The sequence below is a fragment of the Heterocephalus glaber genome, unplaced genomic scaffold (genome assembly GCF_053883595.1).
Source record: "Heterocephalus glaber isolate CG9 unplaced genomic scaffold, H.glaber_assembly_v1.0 deba00001587, whole genome shotgun sequence".
NCBI classification, from domain to species: domain Eukaryota; kingdom Metazoa; phylum Chordata; class Mammalia; order Rodentia; family Bathyergidae; genus Heterocephalus; species Heterocephalus glaber.
This window is the reverse complement of record NW_028258365.1, coordinates 1538961-1561506: the sequence shown is the minus strand read 5'-3', so window position 1 is coordinate 1561506 and position 22546 is coordinate 1538961. Positions and strand designations below refer to the sequence as shown.

The 22546-nt window shown below is 34.6% G+C and overlaps 1 protein-coding gene across 28 annotated transcripts in view; it reads left to right on the top strand.

Annotated features, from left to right (window-relative positions):
- Window positions 1-22546, top strand: part of Inpp4b (inositol polyphosphate-4-phosphatase type II B) — a 1082298-nt gene that overhangs the window by 886642 nt on the left and 173110 nt on the right. For all 28 annotated transcript variants that reach the window (XM_087193385.1, XM_087193387.1, XM_021247702.2 and 25 more), the window contains one exon: window positions 3889-4036. In XM_087193385.1, coding sequence (XP_087049511.1) covers window positions 3889-4036 — 148 coding nt within the window. The remainder of the gene's footprint in view (window positions 1-3888; window positions 4037-22546) is intronic.

Below are 22546 nucleotides of genomic sequence, written 5' to 3'. Positions count from 1 at the left end.
ATTCTTGTGTTCATCTTAAGAAATAAACCATAGAAAAACATATCCAATGAGATTGAGAGCCGTTAATGACCTTCATGAAGTCATCTCAAGACCATGAATAATGCAGATCAAAATACTGCACCTACATTTCTTTTGGTAGAATCTGTCATGTGATCTTTTTAGAAATGATGTTAGCAAAAATATTATAGAAGTAAAGTTGGAAATACACACAGGTCTGTCTTTAAAAAGAATTTGTAGTGGATGTTGCCTAGTTATTGCTGTTGGTTTGAGGCTATTGAATGGTCAGAAAACCTGCTGGTATGTGAACAAACACTTGGCATGGTGCAGAGTCAGAGCTGAAAGCTATTCACACAATCATCTGCTCATTTACACAGCTGGAAGTTGTGTGCGGAATTGTTGCAACTCTACCTGTGCTATAGTGGAGAAGTATTGAAAAATGTTGGCAAATCACTCATCATTTGTGGCCCATTGTTCGGTATAAGATCCAGAAGTGCGAGGCTTTTCTTTTATGTAAGGATGACTACACTTCCCCACCATCTGCACAGCAAGAATTTTGAGTTGAGATCGTCTTGTTTGGTCTTTTGGTAAACAGTGCACTAAATATGAATGCAGTTAAAGGTCAGATTGTATTTCTTTATTTTTAAATTCATGCTCCATTATATGATGTTTGATGTACACATAGGTGTCCCAGCCTCAGGCACATTAGGGGCTCAAAGAGGAATGCTGCTGGATCACATCAAGTTACAAAATAGATCCCAACATATCTGCACTGAGATACTGACCATCGTGTACAATATCATAGTTGTATGGGGCGGCCTCTGAGTCTCAGAATATCAAAACCTGTAACATAAAAATTAGAGAGGAGACATTAAATGTTTTTCCATGATTAAGTTGCCTGACTTTTCATTATTTGACCCAAGTGTTTCATTAAAAAAAAACAAGCGGCATTATTTTCAGAGTCTTTGGAGTATATGGACCTGCTGGTCAGAGGAGAGAACCAGAGCTCATTAATCAAACTGCTCTTAATTTCTCCCAAAGCTATTTCAAGAGGTGTTTCATATTTGGAATACATTGAAAAGCTTTGAAATGAAAAACAACAAAAATATTGAAGGACTTGTTTTCGGATCAACAGAGAAATAAACTTATACTTCCTGATATAATTCAAAATGTAAATTGTCTAAAAAATAATTATTGACTTGTCAAGGGCAAGAAAAATCCAAGAATTCTTAACTGGTTTTGTAGCTACAGATTTAGTGTCATTTTCAAAAAAAGAGCAAATATGGTAAGTATAGAGGAACCACGTAATTGAATATTTACATGTGTTGCTTTGGAAAAATTTGGACACTTCAGAGATGTAAGATTTGTCAGACCAAAAAAGGATTCATTCACAGTCCTAATGATGTTATGATATTAGCATTCGTGAGAACTCATCCTGTGTGATGCAACATGACTGGTACCATATTGTATTAAAAATGTATTTTTTCAACTCCATAGAGATATACTAATAGAAAGGGTGAAGTTCTTAAATGTTTGAAACATTGTCACTCTAAAAATTAATGAAATGTAGTTTCTTTCAATGACTGGCTATAAGTTCTTATATTTCAAATAAAAGGAAATAAATATAATGAACTCTATATGTGTTTGTGATGAAATCTAATTGACAAAAAAATCATGGATGTATTTTAAAATGTTTTTGAACATACGGCTCTAAATTTTAAAATATTTTCTCTCCAACATACTGGAATTATTCTACAAAGTTATAGCTTTTCTTGGTGTTGTTGAAAAGTGAGCCCTCTGCCTAATTCTTGGCAAGAGTATATAACTACAATAGAAGATGTGGATCAGGTGGTTGAAAAATGTGATGCTTGAAATCAAAGTTTCTGATTTGATTGATACCAATTTTGATAATGATTATTTTACAGTATGCTTTTAAAAATGGATGTTTGCAGAAGAATGGATGAACAAATTCTCCTTTCGACGTTCAGAAAGATAAATCTTAATGTTTGCAAAGTAGTGAATAAAATATGGCAGTCTTATAGAACCCAGCAATTCTGAAAGACCTGTTCCATTGTATGTTGAGGAGACCTGCACCACATACCATGCTCAGTATTATTTGAAGTTTTACATCCACTTCAGTATCAGGCATTACTTTAAATCGGTTTTATTGTAAACTAGAGTCAATTAATAATAGACCTTGACAGGTGATGGTTATGATGTTTTTATTGGCCGTCAAGCCTTGGTGTACGAGTGTAACAAAGACATTCATCGTTAGTGGGAAAGCATTCTAACCTGAAATATATGGCTTGGAATTATGTTGTAGGTTCATGAAAGTGTGTGAGCTATTATTTTGATATCAACCTCTACATTATTTTCCAGAACCTTTTAAACAGGTTGTTCGCATAAGTTTGTTGCTTCTTCCCTAATCTCTGCCCATCTATCCTAAGTGGAGTTTCTCCAGTTTCTTTTCCCTTGCTTCTGATGAACTGGGGACTCAAGAAAGTTTGCTATTCACTCATTGACAGGTTAAAACAGGCCTAGTACTTGAATCTTCATACATTTTAAGCAAAAGGAATGAACCTTCTTGACATACAAGAATTTTTATTAGAGCACTAAAACTTCTGAACTAACACATCTGTTGTTACTTAATGTGCAAGTAGGTGAAGTTGACTAAGAGTGATCAGAAGAAATTTGGAAACATTTGTTCAAATTGTGTATTATGTGTGTACTTATATTATCATCTATATTTATGGGCACAGATGCTTCATAAAATGTTTTAAAAAGTTTCCTGTAATACTAGCAGTCTGGGAGGCTGGGAAAGAAGGATCACAGGTTTGAGGCCAGACTTCAACTACTTAGCAAGACTTTGTCTCAGAATTTTAAAAGAAAGGTACAGTTGTGGATATAACTTAGTGCAGAGGCCCTGGGTTTAACCTCCAGTAACACACGAACACACACACACACACACACACACACACACACACACACGCACGCACATACAAAATTTAAAAGAGAGATAAATCAATAAATACATAGTAATTTTTTTATTTATATATTAATTGGTACATTTTAGGTATACAATACATTTACATTTATCATTGGGTGCTTGTACCTGTACATGATGTATCTTGGTTATTTTTTCCACATTACCTGTGCGCCCTTCACCCCGTCCACCCTTCCCTATTTGCATAGACTTTGTTTCCATTTTTTTTTTCTTTCTCATACTTTTTCCTTTCTCTTCTTCCCTTTCCCCTTCCCCTCCCGCCACCCCTACCCCTTTGGACCTTTTCCTATTTCAAATTATCAGTTATTCGTTTTAATCATTTTCATCCTTATTTACACTTTCAGTTTCTCACACTGGAGATACTATTCAGTATTTACACATGTGTGTCCTATTTATTTCACTTAAGAGTATGGCCTCAGTATGCATCCATTTAGCTATAAATGACTCTTAGTTTCTCGTTTTTTGTGGCTGAGTAGTATGCACTTATGTTTATAGCGGCACAGTTTGTAATAGCTAAGGTTTGGAAACAGCCCAAGTGCCCATCAACTGGAAACTGGATAAAGAAGATGTGTTTTTTTAATAAATTACATAGTAATTTAGGAAACCATATTTAGCTGCATGTATGACCTGGAGTCTAATGTATACATTTACACATTTTTTTTTAATTTAACAAAGACAAGATGCTCCAGAAATTACTGAAAAATGTGGCATAAAAATAAAATTCTTAGAAGTTCAAATATACTAATGAATTCTGATAAAGAATATCTTGCTGGTGAAATAAATAATTAGAATGCTACCCTGGTTATTGATACGGTTAACTAAGCTTCACTTGCTCTACATTTGTTTATAATTTAACTCTTACCTCTTTATTTTTTCTTCTTTCCTAGTGTTAAAGAACCCAGTCTGTAAATTATATAGATTTCCCACTTCTGACAATAAGTGGATGCAAATCCGGGAGCAGATGTCAGAAAGCATACTTTCTTTCCATATTCCTAAGGAATTGATTTCCCTTCATATAAAAGAAGATTTGTGTAGGTAAGAGAAAAATAATTTATCATTGCCTCACACACTATTTATTTCTTCATGTCATTTCTTTTTAATTTTTTAAGCAATAAATTTAAGAATTGTATATATCATGTACAACATGTTGTTTTGAAATATATATAGTAAAATGGCTAAATCAAGCTAATTAGCATATGCTTTACCTTGGGTACATATCACTAGTTACTTTTAGAAAATTTCTCTATAACATTTTTCTTAAGCAATGATGATGATATAAAACTCTAGAATATTATTGCCCACTGTGGTTGCCTCCAGCCCTATATGGATATTGATCATTTGAAATATGACTAGTCCAAATTGAGATGCTCTGTAAATGTATAATATGCATGAGATTTTGAATTTTTAATTCACACACTCAAATGATTTAATAACGAAATGTTAATATTTTGGATATATTGGGGTTGAATTAAAGTTAATCTCACCGCCTTTTCATTTTTACTCTTTAATTATGGCCAAAAGAAAATTTTAAATTATATGTGATTCTCTCTTGTGATCTGAACTGTATTTCTTGTGGACAGCTTGGTATGTAGCCAATAATGTGATTTGACCTTCATTAATTCATGTGTCTTTACCTGCTTGTGGTAACTTTTTAAAATTCCTATTTGAATTAGAAAACAGTAGTCTTCACCTTAGGACTACTTATTTGTAGCAAGGCTTTCAGATAGTTGTTGGTCTGAAATCCTTTAAGATAAGTGATAAAGGATGTTATGTTGATGGACAGTGTCGTACAACAAATAATTGTCTATAAGGCAGAATGGTTTCTGGGCTTATTGGTTGAACCATGAGTAATGAAATAATTTGTTTCTGTACCTTTTAAACAAACCTGTAATGACTTTAAAGATGCTGAATAATATCCTAAACACCTTTAAGCTCTAAATCTCAGATAATTGGCGATTTTTTCATAAGTAACATTCTTTAATTGCTAAAATATATAGCAACTTATAGAATTTCTGTCTTATGTTCACAGTAGAATACATAGTAGTTAATAGTATTCTACCCCTTTTCTGGACTCTAAAGTTCCCTGAGATTCCTTTTGACCTGTGACAAATACATTGTGAAGGGGGGCGGGTCACATCTGCCAGGTACTGACAAGAATGGTTACAGTAGGAATAACTGTTCGAACACTGCATTTCAAAGCAAAGAAAAAGAAAAAGTGAATTTTAGGAAAAATCAGGCAGGAAAGTGGAGTATGAAATGATCTGGACTTAGGGAAATAAGAAGTGAAAGGAAGACAGCGAGAGGGATATTTAGAATAAGAGTGAGGAAAATCAGGCCACAGATAACAAACCACAGGTATGGACTCAGGCCAACGCAAGCTAGGACATGTCTAAAAATCTACTCCATAGGAGCCGACTGCAAGAATGTGTTAATGTAAGCCAGAGTATTCTGACATGGATTTTCCCTATGTTCCTCCACCTAGAGCAAGTGCTATGAGTAGGCGATGAACAAAGCAAATTCCCAGGAAGGATAAGGGGCCCCACATGTTAGAATACAGGAGCCTGGAATTTGGTTCCTTGAAGTGGGAACAGAGTCATGCTCTGTGACATGGCTATCTTCTAGAGCACTGGACACCAAGAACCCCTCCAACGAGCTGTGTGAAGATCACTGGGTTTTTTTCCTGAATGGCTGGAGAGAGTAGCTAGTTTTCACAGGACTTGTGAAAAAAAATGAACGATTCCAAGTAGAGAAGTAGAAGTTGTAGGCACCAGGAAGAACCTAGGACCTTTGTTCAGCTGAGAAACACAGAAGAGGAGTAGCCAGATGAAGCAGATTTAAAAAGAAAGGACTAGGCCTTTCCTTATGAGTGGCATTTGAGTAACTGCATCTAACTTAGCCAGTCCTAAGTTCCCACTAGAACATCTGTGAAAACACAGAAAATGAAACACAATGGCACTTCACAAAACAGAAATGTTTTTAACATAACTAATTTGGGCCTAATATTTTGAGGTTGAAAATCTTAGTTGACAAACCATGCATACTGCTTAATTTAAAAATATAACAAAATAGTGAGAGAGAGAAAATAAAGAGAAAGACCCATTCTCCTGTCTCAGTCTGTCTTTTGTCATCAGTTTAGAGACATGCCAGGGGCTGAGCCACCGTCCTGTCTGCTACTTCTGAGTCCACCACAGTAGTATTTGCACCTCCTCAGTCTGCTCTCTCTCCCATTAGTGTCTCTTTGTCTCATCTATTTTTCTGATAGAAAATCCTGGGGAGAAATATTGAATGGGCAATGAAAAGAAAGGATTAAACTATTGAATTTGGGTAGGTAGAGTCTCTTATAATTTCTGTTGCTGGTGTTTTTTCTTCCTTTTAACACACAAGGTACCCAGATACCCTGTTCTCTTTTCTTTTTCTGTATCTCTCTTCTCTTTTTTTTCACATGTATTCAAAGCAAAAATTTCAGTAATACATGGAAAAGACTAGTGGGAAGTTCTAGTTGAGAAAAAGGAAAAGTGACTCCAGATACGGAGTCACTGTCAGTAAGGAACTTACTAGAACTTACTTACTTACTGGAACTTACCCAGGAACTAGGATTATTCTACAAAACTGAACTGTATAGAAACCTCATAGATTGTGAAAATCTCCCAGGGTTGTGATTGTCAGCTTGTTTTTCTGTGGCTTTGGCTTTCTCTGATACCTTTCCTGTAAATCTCCCACATTGGAATTCATTGAAAACTCCAACAATGAGCCTTTGAACTATTATAAAGGAAAGGGAAGACAAAATTCATCTTGGAGACTCAAAAGGGAAATACAACAAATTGTAAAAAAAAGTTGACTAGCCATCTGAGTACAGTGTCAAAAGATACAATTATTATGAAACAGAATCAGAAGTCCATAAAAAAGAACCACATGAAAGGAAAAAAGACAAGAAGAAAATGATAATGGAGGAAATAATGAAATTTTAAAGTGCAGCAGACAAATTAAATCCACAGAGCTAGCAGAAAAGATTTGACACTGAGAAATCATATCTCAAATGTAAATGACAAATGTAAGCTCTTCCTAAATGCTACACAAAGGTGAAAAAGTTCAGAAGGATGAAAGAGATGTTATATGTGCAGTCCAGAGACTTGGAAATTATGAAATAACTTTAAGTATTAGGGAAAAGCACTGTGTGCAAAAGCTTGAATGAAAACAGTGGGTAAGTAGCTGAGTCCACAGGTTGTTTTATTTTCCCATTATGTGCTAAAGTCAGGTTTTCCTTAGACTTCTCTGCAGAATTGAATGGCCAGAGCTAGTGGAACAACAACTAATGATTCTTGAGAGGAACAGCATGTGCCCCCACATTATTATTTAGGGTCAGATTATGAATATTTTATGAACGAAGGTAGTGGAAATGACATAAATATTTAGGAGCTCGGCAAATGTCACAAGACTTTTTTGAAAGACCTGCTTGAAATTATATGCCATCCGATGGAGAAAATAATGTGTAGAAAGAACTCTATTGACAAAACATTATAAATTAATATTAAGTTATGTTATAAAATCAATATGTAACAGTATTAAAAATTGAATTAAGAATGTGGAAATGGGAGGTCATTCAAAGGTATTTGACACATTTTTCTTGATGAAGTGGATCGCTATCCTGGCCAAAACTTTGAAGTTCTTTTCTCAGTTGCTCCTTCATTACTTGTATTCAGATCCCAGAAATGATTTTACTTGCTCCATTTCTCTTGCTGCTCACCCACTCAATTAGATGCACTCTCTTACTGGTTTGGATGAAATGCTTCATTTACCTGCTTGGAAATATTACCCGGGAGAATTAGTAAGCAAAAAATTCTGGGATTCTTCTTCAGGAAAAATAAATTGTTGCCTGGGCAAGTTTATATTCCAGTAATTTACACTGATAAGGATATATAACTTTTACTATATTTTCTATATAATTTCTGATCCTTTAAAATAAGTATCATCAGAATTGTATCATTAAATTTTTGATAAAGGGTATAAGCCAATGATTAGCAAATATAAACTGTCAATAAGTCTCTTTCCATATTTTTCTCTGTATAAGACCTGTGGGAGATAGGCATGAGGTGTGATAAAAAATTATGTTGAATGTTTACATGTTAAATAATTTATTTCAGTAAAAGTCATATCTCCATTAACTCCCTCAAAATACTCCCCCTCACTTACAACATAGTTATCCGATCATTCTTGCTGCTTTCTTAAGCAGTTCTGGAAGTCCTCTTTCTTGACTATTCTAGTTACATTGTTGTGGCTGCCTTCATGTCCTAAATCAATTTAAAACATTTACTCTTCATGGGCACTTTGACTTTGGGGAAGAACCAGAAGTTGCAGGATGCCATACTTGGTGAATAAAGTGGATGAGGATACACAGTGATATTACGAGCCTGCTATTCCTTTTGATGGCAGTCAGCAGCAGCATTCCATTTTTTCCTTAATCAAACTCGATGAAGATGTGAAAGAATACTTCCATACCTGTTTTGGGAAGTGGCAAGAGCAGTGGGATAAGTGTGTTCCAAAAGAGGGGAGTGTTCTGAGTGGGATCACTGGGACTGTGTCTTTCAATGTGATATTTAAAAAAATTTAAACACACAATTTTTGACCAACCTTGTAGATAAATAGCTAAAGACATATTCTTTTTTTTTTCTAAAAAGGCAGTTAATACAATATGAACTCAGTTATCCCCTACATCAGCAGTCAGTAAAAATTTATTCTTATAGTACTGAAATGTAGATGTTTTCTTTTTTGCAGTCCATGAGGTCTCTGTCCCTCCTACTTAGTTTTATCATTGTAGCACCAAAGCAGTTATTCAAAAAAAACATTTGAATGGATACATATAGTTGTAATTCAACAAAACTATAGTTACAAAAGTAAGACTTGCCTCTCAATTACTATGCTGATAAATTTGCAAGCAGTTAGCCTTTAAAATCTATGAAATCTGGATTTTGAAAATTGTAGACTTTCTTTCATGATCATTTGATTCTTTCAGTCTCCTTTATCGTCCCAGTTTTGAACTTTCATATTTCAAAAGATAACCAAACGCAGTCAACAATTCTGAGTTGTTGAGTTGCAATCTTTCTAGGTGATCATTTATCCATTTATCTGAATATATTGTTTCACAATTGCCTCGCTTTAGCGAGACTATAAAAAAGGAAAATTGGAATGACTGCAGTGATTGATAGGAGTCTCATAAACTGACAGATTCTTCCTAAAGTTTGATTATGGATTTAATTGTGAAAGAAAATTGCACTTAGAGAAGAGAGTTAAGGAAATGTTAAATATATATATATATAATATTATATAGTCGAAATTGAATTAATGGCATAACAGTATTAGTGGTTTCATAGCTTTTTTAACTTAGTAAAAATGAAATCCTACCGAAAACATTCAAGTATATTATTAGTTTCCACACACCTGAGGTTGGTATATATTTCACAGAGCAAGTTAGTGTGGTCTTTTTGGCAGGGGATATGTATGCACACTGTCTTCTTGTTTGTGTGGTGCACACCTCTAGCGTAAATGGGAACCTGATCCTCTGAGCCTGTCCTGACACTGAATCTAAAGGTTGCTGGCAGGGACAGAACGGCACAGCAGCTCCTTTCACACCACGTGCACACAGTGTCTATCCTTGCCCGAAGCTGCCTTCTAAAAGCCCTCTTGCTATTAGTCTCACAGCTAGTGTGACATTAGCACTCACCATGAGCTACTTTTATTAAATTTCAGACTATATATACACAAAGACTTACAGATGTGACCAAATCGAATCCCCTGGGAGCTCCCTCCAACTGGCCTAAGCAGTGGCGCCTTTTGGGTTCAAGTTCTAATATATGACAGCTTTTGAAATGACAATGAAGTGTTTTCCTAACACTGTGCTTCCAAATTTACATTATGGCCCCAAACATTCACAAGCAGGAAATCAGAGACATCACTCAAATCACATTTACTGCTGCGAAGAGAGGCTCATATTGCACTTAGTAGTTTTCTGATTCTTTGTTCCTGGAGGCACAGTTTACAAATTTATAAAATATAAATTGAATATTTACCATGAAAATCATATGTGCCCACAATAGAAGATAATAAAAAATATAGAAAATACAAAAAAGAAAAAAGAAAAGCCCTCTAAATAGCCACCCAAAAGAAAATGTATGCAGCTTTATTTTCTTTATCTACTCTCATATTCGTAAGCCTTACAGCAATAAGCAGCATTTGGGTGGCTGTGGGAGTTGCTTGCTGGCATCAAGCTTAATTTTCCATGCATGTCAGAGGTGTATTATAAATACATCTATTATTCTTCTACATGATGTTAAATAAAAATGTAGGCTACTAATCAATTATATATTTATGCCTTGAAGGAATATACTAACATATTAACCATGATGATTTCTGGGTGGTAGATTTAGAATGGTAATTTGTCTCATAGCAATAGAAAATTAATACACTGACCTTCATATGTCACGTAGAATACGTCAACCTACCAGTTAACAGTAACTTGGTTTCTCCTAGTTTAAGGAGCTTATTTGCAATATAAATGTCAAAATCTATTCAAAATTTAGTTTCCCCACAGGTTTGATTTTTTAATTTTTAGATGAATCTTTTTAGGAAAAGTATCAGTCTTAGAATTTAGAATCCCTAACCCAAACAAATATATAAGAAAGTGAAGATGAGCCTGCTGTATCTACATAATATCAGGAGGAAAGAGATTCTTGATTCTTTGTAGCATCCTTAGAATGCCTAGTGGTTTTTATTATGGGATGACTGGTAACAACTAAGATGACAGGGGCTCCATTTGGCCTCACTTGGTTTCATGGCATCCTGTTGGGGTCCCCTTGATAGGATCTTGAAGTACCTTTGGTAACTTCTTGATCCTGATTATATACCTCTACCAAAACATAGTCATTTACCTCACTTCCACAGAACTCAGTGGGATATGTGGAATCCATTGGATTTCATATAGTGTTCATGAGGGAGGACAATATTCTCCTATCTACCATCTTTCCACCATCAGGTCCACAGTATGGCTTAGCTACCATGTTGATTAAGGTATCATTATCAAGGCTGTATTTCATGTAGTCCTGTAAATGTGCCTGTGTGCTTTATTGAAAATTATACTATGCTGTTCATATCATTTTGTAACTTTATTTTCTCCTGAATGTTATGAATATAATGTATTTTATATTTGTACTTTAATACATTTCCCTAAAATATGATTGGTAATAGTTATATAGATTTGTTTAATAAGCTACATATAAATTGTTGCACCTTATACAGACACTTAAATTTATATATCTGATATCATACAAATAATTTAATGGAAAAATTGGATAAAAACATGTTCATATATATCTTCATGAGTCACAAGGTTTATATATTAGAGGTGAAATTGTTGAGACAAAGACTGTGTGTATTTTGTGGCCTTGGTTTCATATTTCCTGTTTGCCTTCAGAAATTTTGCATCAGTGTTTACCTCCACTGATTACATATATAAAACTTGAATTCTTATTTATTTTTGTTTATTTATATGCTTATTAGAGAGCGCTACACACTTACCAAGTGTCTGAGTAAAAAGCAAGGTATTTATTTTTTCCTTTTGATTTGCAAGATCTACTTCTATACAAGTGTATATTTTGTGACATATATGTTTCAAACATTATTTTAAATTTATTGCATTATATTTTTATTTTATGGTAAAGTTTTGTGTATATTTTGTGATTTTTCCCATTAAAATTTTCTCTTTATGCTCTGATTTGTTCAATATAAATTAAGACTTTCAACATCTTTGCTCAGTTTACAACTTCAAATGTTATTACCAGGAATTTGTTTGTTAGCATATTGTAAAATGAAATACTAAGTTAGCTACATTTCTGAAAAGTTAGCTAATTTTTGTTTCCACCTCTAACTTCCTAATGAAAATTGTCAAGTCTCCAGACTTCCCCTCTGCTTATTAAAGTAATTTAAAAAATTAAGCATTGATAACAGCAACACAATTAATTTTAAAGAACTGATACCTTAGGAATATTTTCTCTTAATATTGAGCAGTATAGTCCCATCAAGTTTTCTTGTATACATACAAATGCATTTGTATAGTTTACTTCTTCTAATTTTATGTATTTCTTGAAAGAAATAACATTTATTTTTCATTGATCTTTTAGAAGAAAATTCTTATGGATTTATCAATTCTATTCTTGTCTCATTCAATTATTTCCATTTTTATCTTTTAAAAAAATAGACTTATAATGGACTGCATGCTGCTTTTGTTTGTTTCATTAAAAACTGGATCACTTCACTTTCTTCCCCTATTTGCTCTTCATAACCAGTGGCATGAATTCCTCTGGGGTCTATGGCCACCTACACGCTGCTATTTTCTAAATCCTGCAACTCCCACTTGTCTCTGGAGCTGCAGATCCCTCTACCTAACTACCTGCTGAATGTCTCTACTTACTTGTCTCACAGTTACTAGACTTGTCTAAAGCTTAATTCATTTCTCTTCTTGCAAAAATCATTCTTCCCAGTTAGTTACTATTGCAGTAAATCAAACTGCCTACCCACAAGGTCAGTACAGAAATATAGAACATCTCCTTTTGTCTTCTCTCACTTCTTTTACTCAGATTCAACTTCTATCATCAATTTCTTACTCAATTCTCACAATTTCCCCCAACCCATGCTCTAACCAAACCACCTCCATGTCTTTCCTTTGGTAGATCAACTTTCTACTAAAGACTTTTCTGCCTACAACCATTTTTTTCCCCTCTGTAATTTCCATGGCTCACACAGAAGGAGAAGGTGCACACAATCTGATTGAAAATATTTGAAAATGCAGATATGCAGTGGGGAGTTTTGGGAAGATGGCTTTGCTATTTCACTTTTGCAAATTATACTGGAATTATATCCTGCTAAGGGAAAAGGAAGCAAACTTCAGGTTAAAAAGTGCTCAGTATAACACTTTGTTTGAGACATTTCCTAAATTATTTCATGATCATGATACATATGTGATTTTGTATTGAAAAGCAAAACATTCCTTCAGTGTAGCATAATGGACAGATGAAAGGAAATGGCCACTAGTTTCTTAGGAGAAATTTATTTGGAGAAACATGTTGAAAATTGTGCATATGTGTGTGTGTGTGTGTGTGTGTGTGTGTTCATGTATGAGGGTATTTGCTTGTGTTTATGGTGCTTTGAGGTTTACAGCCTTTAAAGCTTTGGATGAGTGTAGACAAATTATGTAGGTCTTCTCAAACTACCAGCAATAGAATTTTTACAGTTTGTTTTAATATTATGGCATATTTTATATTGAGTATTTTTTCCAAATTTTGCACTATTTCAACATGACACTGAAGTATGTTCATTACTATACAAAATGATGGCACCAATATAGCTTAAGCTCCATGCTGGATACAAATGTTACATTAAATCATGGTGAGCACAAGCACATGGTTAGATGAGACTCTCATGACCATATAGGGTTGGCTTTATCAAAAAGTGTCAATTCCTATGTCATAAAGTGGAGTTTGAAACCTATCATTGTGCAAAAAGATTTAAAGAGAAACTTAAGGTTATTTCATTGAAAATTAACCCTATAGCTATTTTAAAACCCAAGAAAAAAGTAATTGTATTCATGTTATAGTTTTTCTCCTTTTTCTAGCTTCATTTCGTTGCTACAAACAATTTTCATAATACAAAAAATAGGGAGGGAGAGAAACAGTAGCATTTAGTGCTGAGAGTTTATCAGACAGTATAAAAATATTTCACTGACAGTGTACTTAATGCCTGTCTTATATTTCATAGAAAGCATATATTTGTGTGAATTATGCAGAAAAACAAACTTGTGAACAGCACATAAAAAAATGAAAAATACAAACCCAGTATTTCAACATGGAAACTGTTGTAGTGTTTGGGACATATAAACTTAACATGTAAAGTCATATGGCCCTCTTCTCTGAGAGAACATACCTTCTTTGTCTCAGATACATTGGATTGCAAATACTGTGTGTAAACTAGATTCATGGTGATAAAATATTTTATCAATGACAAACATGAACATTTTTCATAATATTTCAAATATTCAGTATTATATATTTCAGACCTATGATGAACCTATCTATAGTTCTATTTATGTATTTATCCTAAATCTATTTCTTGAATACAATTTATTGCTATATATGAAAAATATGAAGTAAAATAAGTAGGACACATGTGTAAATACCAAATAGTTTCTCTAGTGTGAGAAACTGAAAGCGTAAATAAGGACTAAAAGGTATAATAGATACTGTGAAATAGGAAGAAAAGGGGAATAGGGGAAGGGGAAGTGGGAGGGGTAGGGGAAAGGAAAGAAGGGAATGGAATTAATGTGAGAAAAGGAAAAAATGGAAACAAAGTCTTTGTAAATAGGGAGGGGTGGAGAAGTTGAAGGGAGGGCAGGGGAAGGGGGAAAAAAATAAGAACCAAGATGGATTATGTAAAGGTGCAGATTTCCAATGATGAATGTCATTATATTGTATACCTAAAATGTACCAATAAAATTAATTTTAAAAAAGAAAGAAAAATGTGGCTACTCTGATGTAAAGTCACAACTTCGAAATCATAGTTGCTATACAGAGAATATGTTAGAGACATATTTTATGTGTTTACTTAAATACTTTCACATACCTGATTTGGTTTTCTAAGCAATAAATCTGTTCTGAGTAATAGAAGATAATTAATTTTTTCATCTTTCTCCTTAAAGCTTCTTGTGACTCTTGTTTCACAAGGTTCATTGTATTTCAAAATAATACCACTTCAAAATGATATCTAAAATGTGAAAAATATGTTTACAGGTTTTAAAGTAAAGCCAGATATATTCAGGTAGATTTTATTTCAAAAACATTCTCACTATATAAAAAGGTGTACTGCATGATTTTATTACACAGTGATTCATTCTGTCCATTTAGTATGATTTGACTTTCTAAGAGAATTTATATACATTTTTCAAAATACATTTATCACCTGACAAAGTTTTCCTTTCACGTGGTCTACAAGGCCAGCATGATCTGCTGTCTATTTTAGTTCTCTAGCCTCATCCTGTGCCTTGTACCATATGCCTTTGGGGATGTCAGTTGACATTTCCACTCTTGCATAAAACAAAGGCACCATGAAAATCTTTGTTCACTTTAAGAAAACATTGATTAGTGGGCAAAACAATCCAAAGCCAGATATTCTGTTTAGATCTCATATATATCAAATAAGCCTCAAACTGATAAATCTCATAGATGTTTTTGTAGTTTTCTGCTCTTTTCTGCTCCCTTTTCTTTAACTCCCTCCCCTTCATTCCCTCACTCCATCCTCCTCCCTCCCTCCCTCCCTCTCTTTCTCCCTCTCTCTCTCTCCCTCCCTCCCTCCCTCTCTCCCTCCCTCCCTTCCTCCTTCCCTCCCTCAAGAGCAAAGAATACCACATCAGGACGGTACAATCGGCTCACACCTATTATTTCTTCATGTAGTGTGCTAATCCACAATTAGAATACCATGTGATGTGTAATTTATCACGTAAAGTGTGTTTGTTCTACCAATCCCTACTATTGAGGCCAGATAATGTATGCCATTAAGTTCACCCTTATGGGTTCCTGGTATCATTTAATGAGAAGTCCTATAGAGTGCTTAGTGTCATCAAGATGGTGGTGGAAATATGGTTTTCATTTTTCTATTTAGGCATTAAAATCCTCACAGGAACAAATAAGGCAAAAGTCCTCAGAAGCATACTTTTCTATTCTGTGAAGACTGATTTCAAATAGCTGAGCATGGGAGAATGCTTTGTGAACCTAAAGGCACAGAATTTGAATTACTATGGACATGAGCTCAAAATCTATATGTTATTTTGTACATACTTAAAAAATTAGAAAATTCTTATTAGATAACTGTGTTATTTAAATGAGCAATTATGAAGGTCGGGCATTTAAAACTAGGATTTCATGGTGTGTTTGTGTGTCTGTGTATGTGTATATCTGTGTGTGGTGTAATTTGGTTTGAAATTTAGTTCTCCAAACTGGCATAATGTACCTAACTCCCCTAATTTTCAGATTCCTTTACTGTAGAATGGTCTAATAACATATGCATATGATTAAAATAATCTTTTCCTGGAACATATATGGTAGAAGGTGCATGTGCTTTTAATACATGAAAACCCTTTTTAACATTTATACAAATAATTTTCCACACAGTAAACATTCAATACCTATTATTTTTAAATCTGTCAAAACTATTATTTTTATTATGTCTCATCCTAGCAGATTGTAGTGTCTCAGATACAAGACTGAGTCTATAATTTATTTTAATCTCCTTTGGTTTACTAACCTAGCACACCTAATAGAAAATTACATTGTGCCTCTCTTCTGTGCACAATGCCAGTTTGTTTGGAGCTGACACACAGAATTTTTAGTAACAGCCAGACTTCTTATTAGTTATGCCTTTCTAATCCTTTCTACCAAAAACAGACAAACTTGTTAATTTTGTTGTTGATACTCTTCCTGGAAATTAGCACAATACTCAGTATATAATAAACATTCAATAATGTATTTTTCTTGAGAAAAAAATTGTTAGGTAAGAATGACATAACTTTATTAGAAAAATTGGAAGACTGTATAGGGAAAATTAAGTTAGGAGATATTATGGTTGTCTAACTAAAAATAGTGGCTTTAACCTTGATGGTGATGATGGTGGAAATAGATGTGTGTGTGTGTGTGTGTGTGTATTTGAAATATTCTTGATCTTAGCCAAAAGGCCGAGAAACGATTATTTGAAATATTCTTAAAGGAGCTAAACCAAGAGAGATTTGGTGATGGATTACATTTAGATATGAGATATAAAAGATGTCCCAAATATTCTGGTCTGTGTAACTACATTGGCCAGTATAATTCACTGGTGTATGAAATAGTGGGTGAGTACTAGGTCTAAAAGAATAAAAGTAGAGATTATTGGCTCCTATTTTAAATATTTAGAACTGTACCATTCAATTCAGCAGCCACCTATGGCTATTTAAACTTAGTTAAGCTTCATGTGGCTAGGAACTAGCATATCAGACAGGACAGACATAGAATACTTCCAACATTACACAGTGTCCTATAGGACAATCTATGGTAATTAGAATCTGTGTCTATAATTTTAAAAAGAAGACATAATGACATAAAACCCTCCTTTCTTCTGGCCCATTGGAATTTAATATGGAAAATGAGAAAGCTGATATCAATCTTTCTCCTTTACCTTTGGGCAAGTACAGGTTTGGTGTTTTTAGTTTTAGGTTTTCCCATATTCTGTGTTGTGATTTCTAGTTGGAGGGTACTGCGTTCCTAGTAGAAAGTCCACTTAGATGGTAGTTTAAAGCCTGGGCTATACCTAGGGGTAGATTGTGCTCTACCTGTACCTGTACCCCCCATACTTCAGAATGTGGCTGTATAGGAGACAAAGCTTTTAAAGAGGAACAAGGGACCATTCTGATGGGCCCTAACCCTATCTAGCTGGTGTCCATGTAAGGAGATAATGTCTAGACACACAGAGAAAGCAAGGGTGCCTGCACACACAGAGATCTACATGAGAACACAGCAAAGAAAGAATCACCTGAGAGCCAAAGGAGGAGCCCTCAGAAGGAACCAAACTTAGTGAGACCTTATCTTGGGCTTGTAATGTTCAGAATTCTGTAAAAATAAAAGTCTGTTGATTGACCCACTGGATCTATGCTATTTTATTATGACAGCTCTAGAAAGTTAATACTGGCTCTAAAGCCAAAATGTGTGGCTCTAAGGCCAGCTCTGTTCTCATCAGGTAGGTGGCCATAGGTGAATTACTTAACTCCTCTGGGTGCCAGTTTCCTCATATGTAACATGAAGATACTAATAATTGTACTGTCTTCTCAGTGGGTTGTTATAAGTATTGAATGAGTAAATATTTGACAAGTGCTCAGAATAATACCTAGCATAGGGTAAGTACTCTGTAAATATTTGTTAAATATGTAAAAATAAATACAACTTTGCTATATTAGTTGATTTTCCAATGGTTCTTATAATGAAGACTGTCCATCAGCTGAACACATGAGGAAAAAATTTGAGTCAGCTCTGTGGAACTGGATGAAATTTGTATTCATATAAGTTCCTCTGATGAGAGAATCTAAGCTTGTCCTCCTTTTCAGGAATAATTTCCTGTACTTACCATGAAGTAAAATGAAAGAGGGAACAGGACATACATTCATATGATCTGTGTACAAAGTTCCTCTTCTGCCTCTTACTAGCAATAGGTTATTAAGCAAGTCATTTCACTTCTCAGTCATGTTATTCTTCTGTTTCTAGAGGAATATTATCCAATAGAACTTTCCAGGATGACAGGGAATGTTCTGTACTACCTTGTCTCATATAACAGCCGTGTGGCTATTGAACACTTAAAATGTACCTCGTATCACCAAAATAGTTTTGTTTAGTGTGGCTCTGAAACAATGAATTCTGAGGTTTGTTGTGAGAATGAAATGAAGAAAAAAACTCTATGCAAAATTAACTTGAAGGTTTTATGGTGTCCCTCAGCTACCCAGATGAGATATAAGACATCCAGGATGCATCCTGAATTCCACCTACTTAGGAAACTTAACTGGGCAGTGTCTTCACTCGAGGTACAGGGGTGGAAATTTGAAGGGAGAATATCCGGAGATGTTTGCAGTTCTGAAAGCGTGAACATGAAAAGTGGAAAGAGGAAGAAAGTACTAGCACATTTTCCCCCTGCTAGCCTTCTAAGTACTGCTTGTAATTTTCCTAGCTCCTCAGAGTGGAAAGGCATAATTAATATATGTAGATTCTGGAGAAACCTTTACTCAATGCACCGTACCATTATTTTTAACATAAGTGGGGTGCTGAGCTTTAAAATATTAAAAAATAATTGCTGTTCATGTTGCATAACTTTAAAATAAACTAGCAGGAATAAACAAGACATTATTTAGAGGTAAACACCAATCCACCTTTATCAAGAATAGCAAATAGACTCTCAGGCTGGAATAACAGTTATTATTCCTCATTTTTCCTAATGCGGTTACCTAAAATTAAATTATAGAATCTGGCTGTTTATCAGATACAAATAGATTCTGTGATTACAACTAAATGCTGTAATAACTGAGTTCCAATTCATAGTCTTTGCATATAAATTGAATTTTTTGAGTATATACTCAAAAGAAATACAATAACTACTTATTTTCATGTCAAGTAAAAATCAGAGTGATGATCACTCAGAGATTCTGTCATTTTTCAATGTTAGATGGCAACACTAACTACATTGTCATTTATAAAAATGCATTTTAAAAAATGAGCTTATAATTTACGGATGCAATTTTTATCCCAGTATTAGTTAAAACTCAGACATTTTGAATTGTGGGATAAAAATACTGTGAGTGTTGACATTGCATGGAACTTTACTCAGTTTTATGGTGTCACCCAAGCACTTTATGAGATTGAAGCCACCCACCAGCCATTTATGTGATCTATTCTTCATTGACTCTTTAGAATTTATGTTTTTCTTAGTAGATAAATTTTTTATGACTTCTTTTGTGTTTGATTTAAAATCTAATTTTGCTTAATGAATGAAAGCAGCTTGGCGTTTAAACTTTCCACCTGTGCCCACCTACATGTAGTTTTACTATGTGATAAGTTGTATAGCTGTTCTCATTCTACAACATGTATTATGGAGCTAATTGTGGAAAACTATTTCTTTTTACTCAAATAATAACAATATCAAATAACATTTTAATGTCTTTCTTAGCCATACTCTTTAGTATATACATTTTTATCAAGCTATTTGGTCCTACCACATTGTTGTAAATGAATTGTGTTATTTCCAGATAGTATTTAAGACTTAGTTTTTATAATTTCAGGGAATTTTTAATTTATGGATTCAAATCTTTAAAGTTTATTTTTCTATGTTCACCCTTCTTATAAGACAAGAGCTCACATGTACAGCTTTGGTCTCAGAACCAGAGAGACCAACATTTCTTTTATGTGTCCCTTAGACAAAGTGAATATATCTATAGTCATTTTTCCTTTGAAGAAGTCAGGGGAGTATGGTGAAATGGAAGGGGAGGAATAAAAGTCCATAGAAGAGTTTCAACTACATTTCAGATTTCTCTTTCCAGTTCTCTTCCAACTACAGCCAGCCTACCCCTCCCACCCTGGCTTCTACCGTACCAACCAGAGAGAAATCTGCGTGCTGGAGTCCCTGCATAATTAGTACATTAGGCAGGGTTCCCCAGAAAAACAGCATTGGGTACATGGTTTATTTTAAGGAACAGGCTCCTGTGAGTGTAGAAGCTGACATTGCAGGGTGAGTGGGCCAGCTGGAGACCCAGAAGAGCTGGTGATGCAGCTCCAGTGCAAGTCCACAGACATGAGAATCAGAGGAAATTAATGGTGCAGGTCCAGTCCAAGGCCAGTAGGCCGGAAACGCAGGAAGAGCCAAAGTTTCAGTGTGAGTCTGAAGGCAGAAAGCACCCGAAGCTCCCATTTGAAGACAGGCAGGAGAATTCTCTCTTACTTGGGGGAGAGCCAGGCTTGCCAGCCTTTTGGTTCAATTCCAGCCTTTATCTGCTTGGATGATTCCCCTGCCACATTGGAGATCCACTCTTAGGCTGGGAGACTTTTGTCCCATGTTGGGGTCCCCCTACCACTTTCTATACTGATACAGGCCTGAAAACTATAAAGGCTTTAAATAAAAGCCAAAATTTGGCCGGGGATTTAGCTCAGTGGTTTTGGAGCCTGCTGCACAAGCTCAAGGACCCAAGTTCAATCCTTGGTACCAAAAAAAAAAAAAGAGCCAAAAATTTCCTCATTCTACTGTTTTCTGTTTTGTTGGTCTTAAAACTTTATGTATTTATTGCAGTACCAGAAACTTTTTCCCACAAAGTTACACATAGAATTCCAATATAAATAAAATACATACATTGATAGTGTAAGTGAGCAGAGTGAGAGAAGAGGCCGCGTGCCTGTACACTTGGCTGGGTCTAATTTCCCCAGTCCCCTCCCAAGCACTCAGAAACATAGCAGCTCCATGATTTAAGGAGCAAAACTGAAAAACCAGCCAACTGTTTAATGCCCATGCCAATGTTTTATGCATTCTAGGCATAACAGTTAAAGCAAGTTTGATTATTTTTCTTCTGGGTCCTTTTGACTCATTCTGTGTTCAATTATTTCTATTCATTGTTTCACTGAGTGTTTTATTTTGTTTACTTTTTTAATATTATTTTCTCTTCATGTTATTCAGTGGTTTGTGTTGCAAACACTTTGCATAAATAGTAGGGTGTACCATGCTATGGAAGGTTCAGAGGATTGCAATGACCTCTGTGAACCTGTGCTTTTTCTGAAAAGGAAAAAGCATATGTCTCTGAAATATTTAAACAAGCTAAGGCAAAACAAACCACACAGACAACAGGAACTTCATTCGTGAAGTTATTTCTAAAGATCTATATGAATATTTCATCAAGTATGAAGAATATCATACTTTGTGGTTGGAATGCCAAGATTCATGAAGCATTAAGTATTTCTCCAGGAGCCGTTAGCAATCGTCTGTCCCCTCTGGAGACTTATTTTGTGTTATTTGCCTTTTATTTTTGTAGGTAACAAAGGGAAATAGGACAGATGGCAGTAAGTGACAAAAAATGTTTACTGTGTAAAAATCTTAAGATTATTAATATTGTAATGTTCCATCTTTTCTTCTTAACTTCTTGTTTTTTTTACCTTTTGGACTCCTAGAGAATCAGGAGATATAGGAGGCAAGTTGAAAGATTTATTTTAGAGATAGGACGCTGGCAAGAAGAAAGAAATGAACTCATGAGATTGTATAGAGAAGGGTGATCGATTTCCTAAAGAGAATTATTTTGTTGTTGGGGTTGAAAAGTCATGATTAAAAGAAAGATTTTGAAGAGGAGAAGCCATTGTTGCTATAAGTAAAATGGGAATATTTGTAGATGGGGAAATTTTATTTAAAATATTTTCCTAATAATTAAAATGCATTTATACAATTTATCCCCTTTATCAGAAACAACAAAAGCTTCATAAAGATATGCAAGTATTTATGGCAACATTAATACCAGATTGCTGTTTATACCATAAGGCAATGTGACTACAGTAGACCACATGGCCCTTGTACTGCTGGACAACATTATGCTCTTATATTTTCTAGAGTATCATTTACCATGTGCTACTAAAATGTGAAAAAATAAAAATATCCCATAGAGTAACTTAATCTTTCTCAGGTTTTGTTTTTAAAGTAAAGGCATGAGCAAGGAACACAGTGAATATTTAAATTTAAAATTTTATTACAGTAAAGATCCATTTCAATTAATCCCTTCTCTTTGAACACATTTATCCTACTATTCTCGCCACATTCTGAAGCAGCCCTGGAAGACTTTTTTCTTGAGTGTCTTTTTGAGGTTTGGCCAAAATTCAGAGAATGCTGCTGCCACATGCCATCCAACAGAAAGCTATGCTCCTAAACACATTACAGTATGACTTCATCCACCTTATTCGCCAGAGGTAG